General features: G+C 39.0%; 1 protein-coding gene across 5 annotated transcripts in view; it reads right to left on the reverse strand.

Annotated features, from left to right (window-relative positions):
* Positions 1-1,444: 1,444 nt before the first annotated feature.
* LOC111872967 (peroxidasin) overlaps positions 1,445-22,990 on the reverse strand; it is a gene marked incomplete at its 3' end in the record, with an annotated part of 268,973 nt that continues 247,427 nt past the window's right edge. For 4 of the 5 annotated variants that reach the window (XM_033754906.1, XM_033754904.1, XM_033754905.1 and 1 more), the window contains 9 exon segments: positions 1,445-1,649; positions 3,056-3,289; positions 6,078-6,350; positions 6,440-6,561; positions 9,748-10,054; positions 16,930-17,091; positions 18,886-18,906; positions 19,591-19,711; positions 22,669-22,817. In XM_033754906.1, the coding sequence (XP_033610797.1) occupies positions 1,445-1,649; positions 3,056-3,289; positions 6,078-6,350; positions 6,440-6,561; positions 9,748-10,054; positions 16,930-17,091; positions 18,886-18,906; positions 19,591-19,711; positions 22,669-22,817 (1,594 nt within the window). 5 annotated transcript variants of the gene reach the window in all.

A 22,990-nucleotide genomic window follows, 5' to 3' on the forward strand; every position in this document is an offset into this window, starting at 1 on the left:
CTGTTGTACACAGATATTTGGAGTTTGTTTCAGTGAAAATCTGTGTTAAAATCCATTACCAGGGAATGACTAGTGGAGAGGGTAACAGACTGAGGAAACTAGTGTACATGTGTGTGCGTGCGTGCGTGTAATGGTGAGCTGTAAAGTGTGAAAATTAGTGATAGTGCTGTATTACTTGTAATTATGAGTGGTGTGTATGAAGTGTCAACAAACCCAATCATCCAATCCAAAACCTGTCTAATAGTTATGCACCCCTACACATCACAATATGTAATACCAAACAGATGGCAGTATTCAGCCTCTTAACCCTTTCAATGCTGAGAAATTATCCCCCCCTCACCTATTTTTGTAATTTTCTTTACATACAGAAACAAAGGAGAGCTCTTGGATCTGCTTGCTACCTGGATGCAGCTACCAGCTTGCATTCTGGATTCTTGCATTAATTACTCTCTGACCTTGAAGATGGAGGCGATAATTTCCTCCAAAACATCAGTTTACTTTCAACAGACTACATGGCATTAAATCTATGAAGACAGAACTCTTCGCTATGAAGATGGTTTGGTGAATACTTGTAGAATGATTTTTAATACCCCAGTGATGTAGTGTTGGGTATCTGCAGTACTAGATGCAACATTTTCTAAATGTTTTTACAGATGGCATACAAAGGAGGCTGAGATTTCTGATACGAAATTCACCATATTCATGATAGATGGAAATATATATCCAGAAAATATGAATATACTGTGACAAATATGACAATTGCTAAGATAGCGGCTCAGTAAACACAGTCCTGAGGAGATGCAATCAACAACAGAGGTACCTAAATTGCTGAGCAGCAAGTTGCTGGGCATGTTTTGTGGTAATGGGCCAAACACAGATAATAACAGACAAACTGTTTGAGGTGGTGGTCTCTCTTCCTTTCACCCCGAGTTATGAAAGAGAGGGCATTCGTCAATTCAGATTCATTCATAAGAGAGTTGGGTGTTCAGCTGTGCAGTGATAACAAGCAGACAGCAGAAGATGAAAAAGTGATTGATTCGTAAATCAGAACCAAGTCAGTCACAGTGGAAGTGAAGACACTTGCAGTCCACTAAGGAATGGAGCTAGTCTTAAACAGTCATTGATTGTAAGCGTTATAATTGATTGCAATTGTAAAGATGTCAATAAATCCAATCATCCAATCAGAACCCATTATTATTTGTCATGGAACCCCAAACATATGACAACATTAAAAAAATAATTTGGGAGATACGAGCTTCTGAAATATGGAACCTAATGAAATTGAGACAGCAAGAATGCCATATTACAGGTGTCTGGAATATTACATGCTCAGCAGTGTAAAGGTTAACCTAAAGCTATGGCAAAGGCATACAATCCAACTACAGCATCAGCTGCAATTTCATGTCCCCATTAATGTGAACAGTGTATGATGGAAGGAACAAACCTCTTGCAGTCAATACCATCCCAGCTCTCACTGCTCACCGATGGGATGGCATGATCCAGATCATGATCTAGGAACTGTCCCCATTGCATCACCATGTGGGTCAGCCGGTCATCAGGTGTCACTTCCTTGGTACTGATGATTCGTGTTGACACTAACCGTGCACTCGGCTTATGGAACCCATAATACTTCATGGTCTTCTTCCAACCTGCAATGAGTTTCAACTTTGAAGATTGCTATCTTCTGAAATATGATACTCCAGCACAATTTTATTAACATGTGGGAGAAACATGCTGTCACCATCTTCAGAGTAGAATACGAATAACCAAAAGGTTTCTCCATAATATTCTCCTTGCATTTATTTTTTTATTCAAGCTACAAGACCTCTGCTGTTTAAACAACCAACCGACCGACCAACCTCATGGAGCTGAGCATTTCTTGAGAAGCCTCCAATTGTTCAGCTATTTTACTACCCTAATAATATACATCATATTACCTGTATAAATCCAGAAATTCCTCATTATGTTCATTGATTTCATCCCTTTTGGGCCCAAACACTTGACTCAGTATTTTCTTTACCTTCTTCCCTCAAATCATTATACTTCACATGGATTGCTGAATGAAGCTGTTTAATAATTGTTCAGCAGGGATATGTGGCATGCCTAAAAACTGGTAGTCAACTCTGGTTATCTGCTATCCAAGCATCTGGAATTCTCGTCAACATTTAAAATAAAATATATTTTTATAAAAGCTATTCAAAAGCAAATTTGAGATGCACGTTCACTCGCCATGTGATATTTCACCCAGCCACCACTAGCAGTGCTGCCTGTCATTCTCACTCATGCAGATGTCATTAGATTAGAGGCTACTTGAATCTGTGATCATTGTTACAGAATATGTATTAGAAATCTTCCATCTATCAAATCTGCTACATTGTCTTGGAAGACCCCCACATAAGAACTAAAGCAAAAACTTGTTGGGAGTTCTGTAAGAATTTTCGTAAGGAGCTGGGCAGTTCATGTATCCAGCATTCCCCACACATGCCAGATGACAAGGAGTTCACTGCACTTCTGTAGCCTGCCTGAAAAATTTGAAGTTACACCATATCTGAATAGGCAAATGCTTCATGAATATTTTAAAATAACTATTCATGGTGTGCTTAAAAACAGAAATATTTTTATAGTTTCAGAATTAGTACAACAAACTTTTGCGGGAAGGCTGAATTATAGATTATTTGGCAACATATATAAACTACAGAGGTTATTCTTTGTAGCATTAAATGAAATGTGAATGAAGATTATGTATGGTGGATTTGAAAGGACTGATGAAGAAACAATCACGGTCATTTCTACATACTACCCTGATACTTATGGGGCAGAACTGAGGAACTACATTACTGATCGAAATAAGACATAATTCTAATGAACATTTTTAAGGCTTTAACATAAAATGTAAGAGGGAAAATTTTTGAATAAATTAACATAAATTTAATTCTCACTCACATATATATGCAAATAAAAATTTAACATTTTATTAGTAATATAGTTACTTTTTTATTGAACTGTTTCTTTGAAAAACGTTTTTGTGTGCACCACACTCTTTCCAGTTACTTACCAACTGGCATGCTGAAGCCATTCTCATAGATGGGTTTCAGGATCCTACGGAATCCTGTGAGGGATGCGCCCCACATGGGGTGCTGCAAGTTGTTGCAAGTTCCATCAATGGAGCGATACTTTCCATGGTAGCACATGTCAGAGCAGTTGGTGTGTGGACGATGCATCATGCAGCCTGAGAGGTTGGCCACCAGTTCCAAGTGTGATGGAGACAGGAGGTCCTTGTATGAGAAATCTGCAGGAAGAAAGCAGTATTTCTACATGGTGGCTATTGAACAGGAGTTCAGATGGAGGGAGTCCCAATGCAAATACTGCATACAAGCTTTAGCATCTAGAGATCAGTGATTTTAAATCTTCCAGTGCTATGGAGGCTCTGGAATGTATGGGTAATGGTATTAGTATTAAGAAAATGCAACTTTTGGCTAACCAGGCTGCACATAAAACACCAAGCAGAATAATCATTTCACCAAATGCTCCATTCTGTTGCCTTTCACATCAGGCTGGCACATTGCGCCCAACCCCACTTATGGGGCTTATCTCATCTGATCATAAAAGAACAAGTGAAAGAAGAGGAAAAGATGAATGAGAAGAAAAGGAGAACATAAAGGGGAGGAGGAGGGGGATGAGAAGCTGCCTTCAAATTCTCCCCTCACAGCAAAGGCAGGAGGTTTCTCCAGAAGCTGTACTGTATCTAATGAATTACATGGCACCATATCCCTGAAGACCACATCTACATGTTCATGGCCATGAGAAGAATCCCAAATACCTACGTCTAAATGTATTTATTTACAACATGCAAATTATCTAAACTGAAGAAACTGCCACAGTCACTGATACTGAACATTTGAAATTAGAGCGTCAACACAAATGTGTATGAAATAATGTGACAACCATGAATATGCACAATCAAAGCTTCACAATTTGTCACTGAACATTATTATGATGATTGAATCAAGCAGAATGAGGTGAGCAAAACATGTAGCATATATGAAATACATCAGAAATGCATACAAAATTTTCTTTGGAAAAAACTGAAGGGAACAGGCAATTTGGCAGATCTAAGTATAGATAGGAGGATAATATTAAACTGGATCTTAATCTTTAAACGCCAGACTTCTGAAATAGTGGTAAGCTTGAGCTGGCCAGAGTTTATTTAAATGCCTGCTGCTGGTGCACGTTTAAATGCCTGTTGCTACTCTGCATTTAAATGTCTGTTCCTGTTAGGGCGCTTAAACAATTTTAAGCATTGTGTTTAAAAATGCTGTATCTAACTCAATTTTTATGATAAATGAATGGAATTAACTTTGTTTGTATCAGCAAAGAACATAGTGTCGCATATTATAACGGAAGATTTGAAAATTTTTATACAAAGTGTTATACTATATTTTCAAATTTCTGTCTTTTAATTTTGATGCGTACTGCAAAAATGGTTTCCCAATTCTTCACAGAGTTGTTCTGCATTATAAATTCATTTCTGTTGGTAACACTTGACAAATTTTAGCAGACCCTGGTGTCATAAAACAGATGAAACCAATAAAATCATTTGGTTCTCTGTTGGGAAACCTTACATCTTGTTATACTCTTTGGATTTTTTAATCTTGACTGAAGGACAGAAGAATGAAAGAATGGTTATTCAAGAGAAAGCTAGAGGGGTCCCTTTCTCAGTGCTAAAACCTTCCGTTATAGCTGCAAGAGATTACTGCCCTTTCTAGGGTCGTGAACAGACAGTTGCATCGTGGCTGAGTTACAGAGTGTGATCTGTTTTCTGTGAGTTCACAGTGAAATCAAATACTGTAGTTTCATTTCAGCCTACATATACATCAAGCAGGTAACAACAAAAAAGGTATATACATAGAATTGTACTATATATTTTTAACACATTAATCTGCAGAATCTGCAATAAAAGTAGTGGCTCGTGGATGAGTTTGGGCATAACTCATACATATATACTTTTTTGCTGTTGTTGACTTAGGTATCATTTTAATTCCTCTATTATGGTTTTACTCAAGTCTGTCTGGTAATTACTGCATTTAAAAATAAATATTTAGGACTGTGCATTCGCTTCTACTAGCGGAGTTTAAATGCCCGACTGGCCAAAACAGGGTACTTTGGCCACGACGATCATACTCATTACTGGCACAAATGGGGCACTTCAGCACTTAAAGGTTAAGAAGGTAGAATGGGAGGCTGTGGATGAATTTATTTGGCTCACTAGAAAGACCAGGTGCAGGCTCCTGTGAACATGGCCATGAACCTCCGACTTCCATAAAAGGCAGGGGATTCTACATCTAGCTGAGTGGCAATCAACATCTCACAAACTCTGCTCCATCAGTGCAGTTCTCACAGGATGGTTCTGCTCCCCATTTGCAAGCAATGTGGCTACTGTCTACAAAACTCTTGTGTTCCTCAGTGCTTGGGCAGCCAAGCAGTCATATTCAGTAAAATGGACAGATAAAAAGAAACCTCAGCAATGTTCAACAAAAACACTATTTAGCGACTATGGGGAATAAAAATCAAATGGAAGCACTAATGTTGTAAAACAGTATTCCTATTTTTCCAGCTGTGGTGAATATTCATCTACCTTAACTATGTTATATGTCCACCTCATAATGACTTCATTATATCTAGTTACCATAACAATATAATACTGAGACCTGTGGAAGCACTATGGATCAACTCCCTCTATATTTTTCTCAAGATGTTACCCTTTCTCTTTCAATATACTTCTCTATATTCCTCTCCAGTTGCCTAACCATTTTGTTCGCATGAATGCAGGCAATGATAACCATTGCTAGTGAAAGTGCTTTGGGCTGGTTTGCACAGGTTTGTGGGAAGGTGGAGGGAACAGAACAGGAGCAGAGTATGTAGTGCCTCAAAATTCATCATACCCATCATCTATGGGGCTTCTGTTGGCTCAGTACAGATAACCAATATAAATCACGAAGTTCTTTATTCACCTTAAAATATATTAATTGCAGAACCTATTATGTACGTTGGTCAGTGGTGCCACCTATGCAACATACCTGTAGTCAAGTTTATGTTCATGCCTGCTTCGACATGTTTCCTAATGTTGATTAATGTTCTCTCATAAATGTCAGCTGCTCTTGCCACATCACGAGCCTCAGCGTTAGGGAAGCGTAGCAGCCTGAACAGTTCGTTAGGGGATGAGTTCTTAGCTCCTCGCTCACGGCCAAACAGCTTAGTAAGCGTGTCATTGACAGCCTTGTCCACAGATTTTCTGGCCTCTTGGAATGATACATGAACAAATCTGTCACCTGGTCCCATCATAGGTTCCTCTGAAAGACAAAGCAGGGTCTTCAGTTAATTGCAGAAATATAAACTACTGCTACCACTCTGCAGACATGCAGTCACAAAATAAACTTGCCTTTAACTGTTAAATGTCCCTGAGCTCTTGCACGACCATTGTTATTGACAGCGGAACATTCGTATATGCCTGCATCCTCTTGCGAGATATTGGATATGTATAAACTTCCCACAGATGAAATCCTAAGAGAAAAAATAAATCATGTTTACAACAAACTGCATATGGTACAAGCATTCCCATACACCAGTGAAAATACTCTATGTAATCAAATATAAACTGCGCTTTATCCTCAAAGCTGATACTTTTATATTCAGGGTGTAGCTTATAAGCAGATCTTAAAGATAAAAGATGTCATTGGGTTGTTTAGATCTGGTAAAGGTAAACAGTAAACACATACACATCACTTCTGGTACTGCTGAACTAGAGACACTGTTGAACTATTCAGTGGCAGTAAGGCAAGCATTCACTGTAATTTACTTACAGCTACCTATGAGAATAGAAGTGAGAAATAATGTCCAAAAGTAAAAAATCATACAAATATGATACTATTTTCTTTCAAGAGCACATAATTTTGTGGGTGTGCCTTATATTCAACAGGAGCTTATATTTGTGCAAAATACCATAATGCACACATTTCCTGTGTCTTAGACACACAGTGGGCAGCAATTCTTCCCTATCAGGCTGTTGCTGTGACTTCTCCATCCATACACAATCTGTATGTCATTGCAATATAACATGCTGTATGGTACACTATAAACTTTGTCATACCTTGAGTGGACAACCTCACATAGGAAAAGTCATGTATATTTAATGAAATCTCCAATATGGTAATGTTGGTTACCATTGTATGCCGAGAACAGAATTCCGTTAATTTCTAATGAGGATATAACAGTCTACATCACTATCTGATGATGACACATCCTCAAAAATCTGACAATAGGTAGAATCTACACACACACACACACACAAGTCAATTCCTGTCATGCTTGGTGAGAAGCCAAGCCTCAACTGCAGCTATGATACAAGGTGAGCCTGAACTACCTTCCACCATGGCTAGGATATGGGGAACAGAATGACAATCGGACAGACATAAGAAAGGACTGGAAAGTGAAACATGAGAAAGGAGGGAAGGACATAAATGTAGAAAACAGATGAAGGAACAGAATAATAAGGTTGAGGGGGCTGTTTTAACAAACTGGTGAGAGGAAAGGAGAGGGGTAAATGGTGTCCAGATTGATATATACAAGGGATGGGAAAGGAAGAAAGGGGTGCAGGAACTGTTTAATGTATAAGGGGAAGTGAGAGAGGGAGGTGGACAGAACTGATGATAGGAGGAGTAAGCAAAAGGGATAAAAAGGCCCAGGAGCTGGGATGTATTGCCATGGACAGAGGCAGAAACTTAACTTTAGCTTTGGGCAGTACACAACAGTATTCCAAGAAGAAGTGTATGTAAATTAAGGCATGCACAGTTGAGAATCTAGATAGAAACTATAAAAATAGGAACATCTATATTCTATCAGAGAGTCAAGTTGCAATTAAAGCACTTGGCAAACGCCAGATCACTTCAAAACTGGTCTGGGATTGCCACCAATCCCTCACACAACTGGCCGAACATAACAGGGTTCAAATGATATGGGTGTCAGGTCATGAGGGTATCGTGGGTAATGAAATGGCAGATCAACTGGCAAGAACAGGATCTGAACATCTGTTCACAGGACCTGAACAAGCTTGTGGCAACTCAACTGGAGTTACCAAGAGGTCAGTGGATGAGCAGAAATCACAAAAAACGTTAGGAAGCCATAATTGGACTCAAATAGGCAGAGGGATTTATACAAGGGCCCTCTGCCAGAAGAACAAAAAATCTGCTGAAGCTAAACAGAGACCAATTAAGATGGGTGACAGGACTATTTACAGAACAGTCACCTTAAAGGACACCTTTTCAAACGGCGGTTAACAGATGATCCCACTTGTGCAGGGTGTCTAGAAGAGGTTGAATCAGCCACACATATCCTATGTGACTGTGAGGCCATAGTTCATTTAAGATACTGCCACCTGGGCCAGTACTTCTTGGAACTAAGTGACTATTATGACCCTCCATAAATAGGGTCCTATATTTCATCCAAAGTGTAGGATTAATAAAGTATTAATCTAAGGGGAAGCACAGTGATAGTCGCAGTGCAAGGGCCAAATTATTATGACCCACGATTACACACACACACATATATATATGGTACAAGTAAAAGGGATGGGAAAAATACAGAAGAAAGGAGGAAAGGAGATAAAGGTATCACAGGAATAAATGGCAGGAATTAAGGGGATGATGATGATGACACAAAATAAATTATTTTTCTGCTCATCTTTGATGAGTCATGACTTAGCAGTGAAATAGATAATGGTAACAAAGACACCCACCATGGAGCTGTTGCAGGGAAATTAAGTTTCAGCATCCCAATGAGTGTTTGGCAGTGGGGAATTCTCACAGACTGGCAGAGGTGAAAATGGAGTCCTAGCTTTTGTCAATGGAAAGTTGTGTTCTAGCTGTATTCATGGAAAATTACACTTAATGCTGAAAATTAAGGAAAGGAAGCTATACAAAGGGAAGAAACCAGTGGCAGTTTTATGGTGGAAACTCTACTGCACTTATGACATACTTTTCTCACAGCTGTGAATATTGTGATGAATATGATCATTTGCTAGGCTATGGCTTGGTAAACATTGCCTGAAAGCCAGAATAACAACAGAAGAGAAGTCCATTTCCTGGGCAACGGCTTGGTAAACACCGCCTGAAGGCTGGAATAACAACAGAAGCGGAAGTCCATTTTCTAGGCAACAGCTCACTACTTTCTGCTACAATGGACAACAGACCTAACACATGAAGTGTTCAGTGTGGTGGCTTCTATTCAGAGCTCTTGAAATTATAAAAGAGAGTTCATTTGTGAATTCACTGGGTTCATTCATAAGAGAATTCAGAAGGCAGTTCAGAAGTTGACTTTTCAGCTGTGAAGTGCTAACCAGTGAACAGTGGTAAATCCGAACTAAGTCAGTCAGGCAGAAGGGAATACACTCATAGTCCATCAAGGAATGGAGGGAGTCATAGACAGTCACTGATTATGAGCTGTCATTATTGATTGTAATTGTAAAGAAGGGCCAATAAATACAATCATCTAATCCAGAACCCATTATTAATAGTCACACAGACCCAAATATGTGACAATATTAACACTGCAGTCTTCTGGAATGTAACACTATGTTGTCTGACAGACAGTTATCAAGATTTTGAAACACTGTAATGCCTCCATCTTCAGGAATACAGTGTCATATCCCAGAACACCACACTTCTCAACAGACTGAGATAATGAAAATCTCACCTGTGTTTCTTAGTGAGTGGCAGAGCAGCACCATCTTTGGTCCATACAATGCTTGGCTTAGGGTTACCTTCAGCCTTACATGGTATCTCAATGGTGCTTCCCCTTGGCGCATCCATGTTGTAGGGTGTGATCATCAGTCTCGGAGCTGGCCCATCCTTCTGAGCAAAGTGCTGGGTGCTGGTGTCTCGATAGACTCCAGTGACAACAAGATGTGCGCTTGTCTCCTTGAACCCTACAGTATTCTGGGCTCGACATGTGTACAGCCCAGAGTCCGACTCCTTCACATGTTGTATGTACAGCTGCTGCCCTGCAATGGGACAGAGGAACTCATCAAACACAATTCTGCCATTATCCTTGCACCTTCAAGAACTGTGACATAATTTACCAAGTTATTCAAGGCCAAGTACACTTTTCTTATGTTACTGGAACATTAAATGATTAGTTATAGGATGCCTAGAAATGGATCCATTTATGGGAACAACGCATCCCTGCACATTATACAAAATTTAAAAATCTTAATAAACCATCATCTGGTATATGGTAGGGCATCCAGGCCACAGTTTACAATTACACAGTGACATCTTATACCTGCAGACAGTGCATATTTAATCAATTTATATCAATTTCATATTTGGTCGAGATTAATATATTTACATTGTTATCACTTTAACACTTGTACGTTTAGAATAACTGCATATTTTAACCAAGTTTATTTACATACAGTTCTAATTTATTCATCCATTAACATCGCCTTAAATAATATAGGAAATCATTAAGAATAAGATTTCATGAACAGGAATTTGCTAAAAATAAACCCAGAAATCAACTACTAAGACTACTCTAACCACACATACTTAATTGCATCCTGTGTATGACCACGGGTAGTGGCACAAATTTACCATGTTAAAATATTACTAAGCCACCCTGTAAATGTTGCTTCAGGAAATAATTGTCATTGTGGGAATCACACAAAACCACATAGCACGCTGTTTCACCGGTCTTTCAGACAACACTCACTCCTAAGTGAATATCAAATTGCCAGACATTGCGCTCATATTTATACAGCACTCGCTGTCCAACCCACCTCTAGACCATCACGTGCGCTAACCAATCACATTGCTGCAGCACTCGTATTTATACAGCACTTGCTGTCCAGCCCACATTTAGATCATAATGTGCACTAGCCAATCAGTGTTCACAATCGCAACTGCAAGTTTCGCTCTGCCCATCAAACATGGTATAAAAGGCGGAGCCCAAAGCTCGCAAAGTTCAGTGATCACATTCAGTTCAGAGTGATCAGTCATCAGAGGCATCAGAGGCATCAGCTCTTCTCTGTGACCAGGCAACTGACGTACGTGTAGTTGCCGCAAGTCTCCAGCGACCACGCTCTGTGACCAGGCAATTGACATAGATGCCACAAGTCTCCAGCGATCATACTCTGCGACCAGGCAACCAATGTAGTTGCCGCAAGTCTCCAGCAACCACACTCTGCAACCAGGCAACTAATGCAGCTGCCGCAACTCCAGCACGCACACCATGGGCAGCCGTTTCTACCGGCGTATGCAGCACTATATCACTGGCCAGACAGGCCTACTGTCAAGGAACAAATGGCCCTTTTCAGGGCCCGTAAACTTTCCAAAGTGGTCGTCTATTGGAGTATCAACAAATTCCACACATAAATACAATCTGTGGGCAAAGTACAGAATTTTCCAATATTAAAGGTGGTATTACATATAATTAGACTTGCCATATGTTGTGATTTGATTGGGACAGTCCCAGTTTTGAGCTCTTCTCCCAGTGTCCCAGCTGGTTCATAAATTCATCCCAGTTTGTAGTTCTATCCCCTCTGTCCCATATTTTCTGCCTCATCGATAAAAATCTTCCAACCTTGCACTTGTCCCAAATGCTATTCAACTTCAATTCAATGTTTTCTGGATAAACATAACTGTCAATGGTGGGAGAAGTTCCCTCCTGCTTTCATAACCTTAAGAGTGAAAAACAGTGTTGGTCTTGTGCATGTCAGAAAGCAGGTATGCAGTTTGTTATAGATTGCTGCCACATTTTGACATTTGTTGTAACTTACTTTATGAGAAAACAGTTCTTTACAGCAACAGTTTCAAGTAACTATTACCTAAAATGCCCCCCCCCCAAAAATATAAATTTACTGATGAGACGAAAAAGACTATCCATTTTAACCCTTCAGTGAGGGAATTTAAATATCGCTGTTGTGGGGCCTCCTGCGGTAGTATTTTTTAGTTGCCCATTTAAATTTTGCTCTAAATTATATTATGTATCATAACTTTTGAACTATATGGGATATAATTATGAATTTTTCACTGAAATCATCTTAAAAGATGGTTTCATAATCTTACCTTATAATATGAGCGCCCTCTATCTGAGCGATGGAAGCAAGTGAATTAGAAGTTGAGTTTCATATGGTATTTCTTGAAACATCCATCTGAACACAACCCTGCCTCACATTCACTACACCAGTAAGTAGATTCTTTCCTTTTGCCATGTTTTGCGCACACCACACATCTTTTTTGAGGCTTTGCCTCTTTCCTTTGGCTGGAATATGCTCCAGGAAATGTCATTCTGTGAGTCTTTTACGCAGCGGCTCAACTGACGGATGGCCGTATACAGGACGAAGAACACCAGAACCGTGCGTTTCCACGAGGCCTTGTGCTAGTGAAAGTCTGAACTTTTATCGGCCATCCATCGTAACTGTGAGGTCACGCATTCTATTTAGACTGACTGGCAGAGCTGCAGGAAATTGAATCTTATGGTTACACAAACAGAGAGCGTATTCTTTTCTGAACAGCCCAATGCAATCGTCATCATGCTGGCATGTTTCGTTCCATATTTATGGGCCTTCGAAATTAGGCTTACAGCTTGGCGTACCATGTACGGCAAGCCACAGGTAGGACCATTTAAATACCAGCGTACCGTGTAAAGCAAACCACGCTTAAGGGTTAAAGAAAAGTTGAATGTATGAGGGGGAGGTATCCTCGGCCCTTGCACCGCGACTTGCAGTGGTCTATTAGTAATAATTATGTTGAATGTTCACAACATAGATCAGAATTCTCAGTACTCCATGGTGGATGTTCTGACACTAAAGACCATCTGAACACGATTTTCAAAGAAAGAAAAGAGAACTGTTTTATTTCACATGGAGCTAAATTACTGTTATGGAAATTAGAGGATGCTGGAGATATTAAATTCAAAAATTTAATTGAAGATGATGCTTTTTATGGAAGATTTATATCTTAATCCTTTGGGAATAAAGTTTTTTAGATTCTAAGTCCTTAACATGGATAGACTGTGAATTTACTTGGGCAAAAGATGAAAAAAAACTGCAGAATTACCAAAGAAAACATGAAAAGGCAATAATAGATATTGGCAGCCTTTATGATGTATTATTTTCAAAGAAATACCAGCGTACCGTGTACAGCAAACCACACTTAAGGGTTAAAGAAAAGTTGAATGTATGAGGGGGAGGTATCCTCGGCCCTTGCACCGCGACCTGCAGTGGTCTATTAGTAATAATTATGTTGAATGTTCACAACATAGATCAGAATTCTCAGTACTCCATGGTGGATGTTCTGACACTAAAGACCATCTGAACACGATTTTCAAAGAAAGAAAAGAGAACTGTTTTATTTCACATGGAGCTAAATTACTGTTATGGAAATTAGAGGATGCTGGAGATATTAAATTCAAAAATTTAATTGAAGATGATGCTTTTTATGGAAGATTTATATCTTAATCCTTTGGGAATAAAGTTTTTTAGATTCTAAGTCCTTAACATGGATAGACTGTGAATTTACTTGGGCAAAAGATGAAAAAAAACTGCAGAATTACCAAAGAAAACATGAAAAGGCAATAATAGATATTGGCAGCCTTTATGATGTATTATTTTCAAAGAAATNCTGTGACCAGGCAACTGACGTACGTGTAGTTGCCGCAAGTCTCCAGCGACCACGCTCTGTGACCAGGCAATTGACATAGATGCCACAAGTCTCCAGCGATCATACTCTGCGACCAGGCAACCAATGTAGTTGCCGCAAGTCTCCAGCAACCACACTCTGCAACCAGGCAACTAATGCAGCTGCCGCAACTCCAGCACGCACACCATGGGCAGCCGTTTCTACCGGCGTATGCAGCACTATATCACTGGCCAGACAGGCCTACTGTCAAGGAACAAATGGCCCTTTTCAGGGCCCGTAAACTTTCCAAAGTGGTCGTCTATTGGAGTATCAACAAATTCCACACATAAATACAATCTGTGGGCAAAGTACAGAATTTTCCAATATTAAAGGTGGTATTACATATAATTAGACTTGCCATATGTTGTGATTTGATTGGGACAGTCCCAGTTTTGAGCTCTTCTCCCAGTGTCCCAGCTGGTTCATAAATTCATCCCAGTTTGTAGTTCTATCCCCTCTGTCCCATATTTTCTGCCTCATCGATAAAAATCTTCCAACCTTGCACTTGTCCCAAATGCTATTCAACTTCAATTCAATGTTTTCTGGATAAACATAACTGTCAATGGTGGGAGAAGTTCCCTCCTGCTTTCATAACCTTAAGAGTGAAAAACAGTGTTGGTCTTGTGCATGTCAGAAAGCAGGTATGCAGTTTGTTATAGATTGCTGCCACATTTTGACATTTGTTGTAACTTACTTTATGAGAAAACAGTTCTTTACAGCAACAGTTTCAAGTAACTATTACCTAAAATGCCCCCCCCCCAAAAATATAAATTTACTGATGAGACGAAAAAGACTATCCATTTTAACCCTTCAGTGAGGGAATTTAAATATCGCTGTTGTGGGGCCTCCTGCGGTAGTATTTTTTAGTTGCCCATTTAAATTTTGCTCTAAATTATATTATGTATCATAACTTTTGAACTATATGGGATATAATTATGAATTTTTCACTGAAATCATCTTAAAAGATGGTTTCATAATCTTACCTTATAATATGAGCGCCCTCTATCTGAGCGATGGAAGCAAGTGAATTAGAAGTTGAGTTTCATATGGTATTTCTTGAAACATCCATCTGAACACAACCCTGCCTCACATTCACTACACCAGTAAGTAGATTCTTTCCTTTTGCCATGTTTTGCGCACACCACACATCTTTTTTGAGGCTTTGCCTCTTTCCTTTGGCTGGAATATGCTCCAGGAAATGTCATTCTGTGAGTCTTTTACGCAGCGGCTCAACTGACGGATGGCCGTATACAGGACGAAGAACACCAGAACCGTGCGTTTCCACGAGGCCTTGTGCTAGTGAAAGTCTGAACTTTTATCGGCCATCCATCGTAACTGTGAGGTCACGCATTCTATTTAGACTGACTGGCAGAGCTGCAGGAAATTGAATCTTATGGTTACACAAACAGAGAGCGTATTCTTTTCTGAACAGCCCAATGCAATCGTCATCATGCTGGCATGTTTCGTTCCATATTTATGGGCCTTCGAAATTAGGCTTACAGCTTGGCGTACCATGTACGGCAAGCCACAGGTAGGACCATTTAAATACCAGCGTACCGTGTAAAGCAAACCACGCTTAAGGGTTAAAGAAAAGTTGAATGTATGAGGGGGAGGTATCCTCGGCCCTTGCACCGCGACTTGCAGTGGTCTATTAGTAATAATTATGTTGAATGTTCACAACATAGATCAGAATTCTCAGTACTCCATGGTGGATGTTCTGACACTAAAGACCATCTGAACACGATTTTCAAAGAAAGAAAAGAGAACTGTTTTATTTCACATGGAGCTAAATTACTGTTATGGAAATTAGAGGATGCTGGAGATATTAAATTCAAAAATTTAATTGAAGATGATGCTTTTTATGGAAGATTTATATCTTAATCCTTTGGGAATAAAGTTTTTTAGATTCTAAGTCCTTAACATGGATAGACTGTGAATTTACTTGGGCAAAAGATGAAAAAAAACTGCAGAATTACCAAAGAAAACATGAAAAGGCAATAATAGATATTGGCAGCCTTTATGATGTATTATTTTCAAAGAAATACCAGCGTACCGTGTACAGCAAACCACACTTAAGGGTTAAAGAAAAGTTGAATGTATGAGGGGGAGGTATCCTCGGCCCTTGCACCGCGACCTGCAGTGGTCTATTAGTAATAATTATGTTGAATGTTCACAACATAGATCAGAATTCTCAGTACTCCATGGTGGATGTTCTGACACTAAAGACCATCTGAACACGATTTTCAAAGAAAGAAAAGAGAACTGTTTTATTTCACATGGAGCTAAATTACTGTTATGGAAATTAGAGGATGCTGGAGATATTAAATTCAAAAATTTAATTGAAGATGATGCTTTTTATGGAAGATTTATATCTTAATCCTTTGGGAATAAAGTTTTTTAGATTCTAAGTCCTTAACATGGATAGACTGTGAATTTACTTGAGCAAAAGATGAAAAAAAACTGCAGAATTACCAAAGAAAACATGAAAAGGCAATAATAGATATTGGCAGCCTTTATGATGTATTATTTTCAAAGAAATTTATAGTTGATTGTGACAGAAAGATATGCTGTGAGGAGAAATGGATCACGCAGAAAAATGTGTTGAACTTCTTAACGAATTTGTGAGAAGAATATTCTGGCTATTAATCAGATGAAAGTTACTGATTTTAACCTCCTGCTTGCCTGGAACATAAGTTCCTGTTGAATGACTGTTGCCAATTATGAAAAGCATGTGGTCCCTGGAATGTAGCCATATGTTATAAAATACAGTTTAAATGCTACTGTTTTCAAAGTTAATACTGAACTAACATATCGGAATTTTATGAAAAACTGAAACTAACCATACATTTCTACAGAAAGTAGTTTCTCGTGAAGTATATAAATGATATGCCAAAAATAAAGCACTGCAAAATAACTTTCAATAACAAATTGTTTTGCTACACACTAATACATTTTTCCTCCAGTGAAAACATAAAAATGTGATAGTCATGTATGCAGAGGAGTAATGAGTAGACTTCACAGTATCAATATTCTGGTCTGGATGCATGAAAATATGGTTAGCCTACAATTAATTGTGGCTGTGCTTTCTATAACGGCTTAACATACTGCTTGTTCTGTTGACAATTGGACACTACTCTCATATGAAAATCACAACATGCTTGCCTTCTTATCTATTGGGTGTGTCTCATGTGCTAACCTGTCGATGAGAAAGAGATGCGACCTCCTGCAACCACACTACGGCCATCCTTAAACCATGTGATGATTGGAGCAGGGCTGCCATCTGCTGCACACTTCAGTTCAGCAAGACCACCAGTCTTCAGTGTCAGGTTCTCTGGGTGCGTAGTGAAACTTGGCACAACTGTCAAAACATCACATTACATATTTCTATATTCCAATTTTCTGCATTACTGGTTACAACAGTGACAACTATCTTGTTTTCTGTTATGAAACATTCAGTTTATTTATTCTCTGCATTTCTTTCCTTAGTGGATCTACTCTGGGCTGAGCACATTAAATGCATGCAGAAGTACCTGTTGTTTATCTGGGATATGCTTGCTCTCCATGTCAATATCAAAATATACAGAAGCTAAAGCTCTAAGGAAGTTCGATCATACACAAGAATCCACCCGAATATTTAAACACTGCTTTAGCAGCACTGTACATATTCAAAAGATTACAGGGTAAATTTCATCACAAATGCATCAAAACACATACAATTTGTTGTCTTCATTGATGTAGATCATAGTTTTCTGGATCTTGCTGACATCTCATTATCTGTTTAAATGTATGTGTTCAGTCTCTAATTATGAGCTGAAGGTTTAACCAGTAAGTCATTTAGCTCCACACCAAACAACTCTCACAGAAGATCTATCAATAATTTATACAAGACATTTCAATATGTAGCTACCAGTTACTAAACTTTGTCTACATGTCTGGCAACAGAGCTAATAATATTTGCACTATTTTAGAAGATGGGCATTTAAATTCCATTGTGAGAACAGCCCTTCAGAGTTTTCTTTGCAGGCATTTAAATTTTTATGCAGGTTCTACCAAAAAAATGTAATATTATCTAAATTAAAAGTGATAAAAGTAATAAATAAATCCTTGACAGTCAAAAGGTTAAATTGTACTTTCCTTTGCAGACTGTGTACAGAAGATGCTACCATTCATATACACCAAGAAGTTATATATTCTGTATTCCTAACATAAACCAGTTAATTTCTTGAACATTCCAGAATTAATAAATAAATCTTACACATGCAAACATAAAGAAAAGCTACCCTGACAATCATAACATTGTGTAGCAGGTCAGCAACTAGGATGCAGTGAATCATGCATTAAACAAAGTCTGCCACAAGACTGCCATTGTGATGTAATGCACGAAGTTCATTTTTTGTAAACGACAGCACATTTAAGATTTAAGGATCTCACAGTGGTGAACACGGAAGAATACTGTCTTCTTTGATGTGAAGCTATTTAGTTTGACAGAAACATGCCAACACTTCAGAAGAATATGATGACTCCATCTTCAGTGTATAGAAAGTGAGTTCTTCTAAACTGAATATGGAGGCAACAGGTTCCACCAAACACTGGTACGTCTCTACGAAACTACACAGTCACTCTTCATTATTACTCAATGACCACAATCCTCCTACAGAGATGTACTACATGTTTTGGCCTATTGTGGCCATCATCAGGTACACAGAGCCTTTACAATCACCCTTTCTTCTATGCAAACATATGGTGTGTCTATGCTAGGACTGTGTTGACTGAGTAATAATAAACATTGTCTTACACACAATATGATGCTACAGTATAATATTTCTAATACACAGACAATCACATCTCAGAAGACAGTGACCTTCATAGCATGCTTCTTCTTGTGACCAATGAACCATGAATCTTTGCAGTTTACAGTCATCACAGCAATGATTACTGAAATTATAGACTTCTGGGATGCAATGCTGAGTAGTTTACTGTAGATACCAAGATTCTGGAGACACCTGCTGCTTCCATCTTTAGGCAGTACATTCCTCTGAAATGGTGATACTTACACACAGCATCACATCCCAGAAGAATGCAGTAGGTTAGTCTACACAGCAATACGGGTACATCCACTACAATATGAAGTGAACAGCATGCTGGCAGTTACCTTTTGACAGTGACTCAGATTCTGTGCCAGCAAGTAGAAGAAATAAGAAATTATTAGTTAGGAATGTGATCAGTCTGTACAGGAGGTGATTGACTTTGCTACAGCAAGTGCAAATTTGTGTAATACATGAATCATATTATGCCCATTTATATAAGTGAAAATAAAGGTGTTGAATCCAGTATTCCTGAGCCTATCAAATCCTGTTTTCTACATGACTGGACCATAACTGTAGTCAAGAGAGCTCAGTCAGGCAATGATCTGGGCAACTGGGTAATCAGAGTTCAATTTCTGACATAGGCAAAAATTTCTCTCTTGTCTACAATGCCCAGACCAGCCCTTGAGCCTCCTATGAAACGGGTTCCTGGAGTGTCTTCTCTAGTGTTAAAGTGGCCAGGGCATAAAGCTTACAACTCACCTCCCTCTAATGCTGAGATTTAGAATGTATGGAGTTGTACCTCCCTTCCAACATACACATACATCATCATGGAGTGGTTCTTCATTATGCATAAGAACAACTTTACACAACAACTGCCTAATCTTCTTCATATGTATTTCTGTTTCTTGTACACTCCAAGGCGTTTGGTGGTTGCCTCTTTATCCAATAACCACCTCAATGCCTGTTTCATTTTCAAGTATTGCATAGAACCATCACAAACAGGGCTCTGATAATAGTAAAAAGAGTGTGCTTGGAAACTGTTAGCTTACCATTCACTTTAACATAAGCCACAGATGTTATTCGGCCCACAAAGTTGGCTGCAGAACATTTGTATGATCCAGCATCCTCCCTCTGAACATTGGAAATTGTGAGGGTGTTGTCACTTGAGATCTGCACACCAGAAAGTAATCAATAAATAACTCTGTATATGCTTCAGATTTGAAGTTCTGTGGCCCCTCAGCATTAAGACTATAGTCTTCCTGGATGCAGTGCCATGCAGTCTGGCAGACACATATAAAAGGCAGAGGCATCAGAGTCCTCCAAAACACTGAAGCCTATCTACCAGACTACATGGCATAACATCTCAAAAGACTATCTATTTCATATATGGGATTCTCCCATTTTAAAATGAGACAGGTTACTATTCTGTCCACTTGGCTTACTTTATAAGGCAATGTAGTCCTATACTTCCATTATATCTGTGTGTAAATTCTGAATTTATTGTGGTGATTACATATAATTATGTCTTTTCAAGTTATCAGCCATTTTTAAATTGGAAGTAACTGTGACATTTTAGAGAATGCTTCTGCCTTCAAGCAGACTGGGAAGACTTAGAGTGTGTTATAGTAAATTGTAAAGTGTATAAATCTGTAAGGCTGTTAATAGTTACTACTGGTTACATGTAGTAAGAGTTTAATAAATACAATTACCAATGAAAACACTGTGTTTAGCCATTAAATGCATAACAACTGGTGTCAGAAGTGGGATAAAAGGGTTGCATTGGTTGAACTATTTTATTGGAGACCACAGAAGATTGTTATATCATCATACTACAAAAATGGAATAAATAATGGGACGCCTTCTGGCTGAAATAAAAGCTTATCAAGGAACGATGAAAGCCCTGATGGATTTCAACCAAGAAAAGATGAAGACCTGCTGAAAAGTGATGAAGGCCTGGTTAGATAGCATAGAGGTATATCTGAAAAGTCAGATGCCAGTCAGGAGAAGATAGAGGATGTAGTGGAAGGCTATGGAGAGGCACCACGAGTAAAGAACATCCACATGCTTACCACTCTACAGGATCAGGCTTCTGATTATATACATGATGTCTCTAAAGGAGCAACATACACGGAGACTATTGGGGCAACTGAGGGTCAATTTGGAGACCAGCCCTGGCCATAGGTTCCAGCAATCACCCAATGCAATAGTGAATCCCTAAAGGAGTTTGCCACTGCCATCAAACAGTTGACTCACCATGCCTTTCCTGTATGACATGAGATCTACAGCCATTGGGGAATGGGCAAGGCATGGCAATGGCATGAGAGACTGAGGCATAAAACAGTGGCTATTTCTGGGAGGCAAGAGGACACTCACTGAGGCCCTCAGGCAGACCCTAGGGCTGAAAGTCATAAAGATGGCAGTCAGGTCTTCCATTGGGCTCCAGAAAACAAATGACAGAGCATTGTGCAAGGGCTGGTCCCTTCCCAAATGAAAGAAGAAATGGCAGTATGTCTATAGACTACTTGGAACAAGCATAACTACATAATCATTATGTGTTGCATGGCAATGGCTTGTGTGACTTTGTGTACGTCTTTGGTGACTATTTCCACATCTTGGGTCTGTTGCCTGTATGGATGTTTATGGAAAGTGGAGGATGTGTATGTATATGACAAGTCCTGTATCAATGTATTTTGATTTATGGGAAAATGAAATAAAGAAAGAAAGAAGGAAAGATAGTTGGTCATAAATGTGTAAATTTGTAATGCATTTAATTCAGTTAATTTGGGTAATTTAAGTAAAATTATATTAATTTTAAGTTTTTATAGTAGTTTTCTTTTTAAATTATGTTTATTAATTATAATTGTAATAATTTTTTTTGGTTCTATTATCTATGTTGGTTGACTAGTGTGTGTGATTTTGGTTGTGTGACTTACATAATTTATTATATGTATACATCTATTATCAAAGGGACTATTTCCACATCCTAGGTTTTTTGCCTGTATGGATATATGGAAAATAAAGGAAATGAATGAATGAATGAATGAATGAATGGCTGGGTGAACATGTAACAAAGCCCAGCCCATTGCTAGCCAACAGCCACTACAAAAATTAGTGACACTGTTAGAAACAATGTTCTTTGTAGGGTACATGCCAAAGTTATATAAGACCTCCAAATTTGGCAGTAAACCACCAGTCATAAAGTAATTCTGACTATGACTATGACTCTGAACACTTGCAGGTGAAGTGAAAAAGGATGCACAGAGTCCATAGTGACTTAGACACCAAGACACTGTAGATATACTCATGCTGAAACTACAGTGCAACAAACATAGTGCCCACACAGAAAGACTGATCCCTCCTTAATCAAAGAGAAGCCCCCATTTTGAAACACATACATATCTAGGAGAGAATAAAAAATTTTTTCTTGGATATTGAAGACTGAAGCCAGGAATGCATGTGCTGGTGAGGACCAGCAACCAACCAAATGACCAAACAGATGCATTGGAGAACAGATTTTGAGTTGCCATCATGGGTTAGGTGCAAGACAGTCACCAGCCAGTAACGACATGAGCACAGAAGCAGAGGACATTATGGGTATCTGTTACCAGAAAATGACTGGTGAGGACACAGCAGACTGAGAAGCCAGCCTATGCTATAGTGATTTGTAAAGTATATAAAGCAGTGAGACCATTAGAGTTACTTGTAGTTATGAGTTTATAAGTGTTCAATAAATCCAATTACCAACCCAAACCCCATGTCTAGTCACTAAACATGTATTAATTCTTAAAGTGTTCATTACCACAGCATAAACTGATGTCTCCTTACGACTTCAGCCTCACAGTACGGCAGTCACAAAGTATGAGTTCTCTGATATTTCCATGTTCCCACAGCACTTTCATGTCTCCCCTTGCATGCCAACTTTAATGGTGTGTATGCACAATGGCTTGTGGGTAACCCAACACTCACCAGTGTCCATGACAATGCGGGACTCATCAACAGTCACAACAATTCATAAAGAGGTATTCCAGCTTTGCAATATTGCAACCCTTGCATAGCTGAACTGCAGATACATATTGCCTGTAGAAGTTCAGAAGCTGAGAGATGCTGCAATGGAAGATCATACTGACCTGTAGTCTGTCCCCTGGCACAATGGGAATGTCATCATGGGACCAGGTGATGTCTGGGTGTGGCTGCCCCAGTGCTGCACAGTACAGTCTGACAGTTGAGCCCTGTTCCACTTCCTGGTCTAGTGGGGTTCGACGAAAGTGTGGCTTTTCTATGAACAAAAAGCACAGTGAAATATGGATATGTGTTGTCAGACCCCATAGCAGAAACCAAGCATAATCAAAGGGAACTGCAGTGAATCCCCACTTAAGGGGGCATGGAATCATGGAAATTGAAGGTTAAATAAGGGAAACTGTAATCTGAGGATTAAATGGGGCTTCCAGT

Source organism: Cryptotermes secundus, unplaced genomic scaffold (assembly GCF_002891405.2).
Source record: "Cryptotermes secundus unplaced genomic scaffold, Csec_1.0 scaffold1227, whole genome shotgun sequence".
Lineage (NCBI taxonomy): Eukaryota > Metazoa > Arthropoda > Insecta > Blattodea > Kalotermitidae > Cryptotermes > Cryptotermes secundus.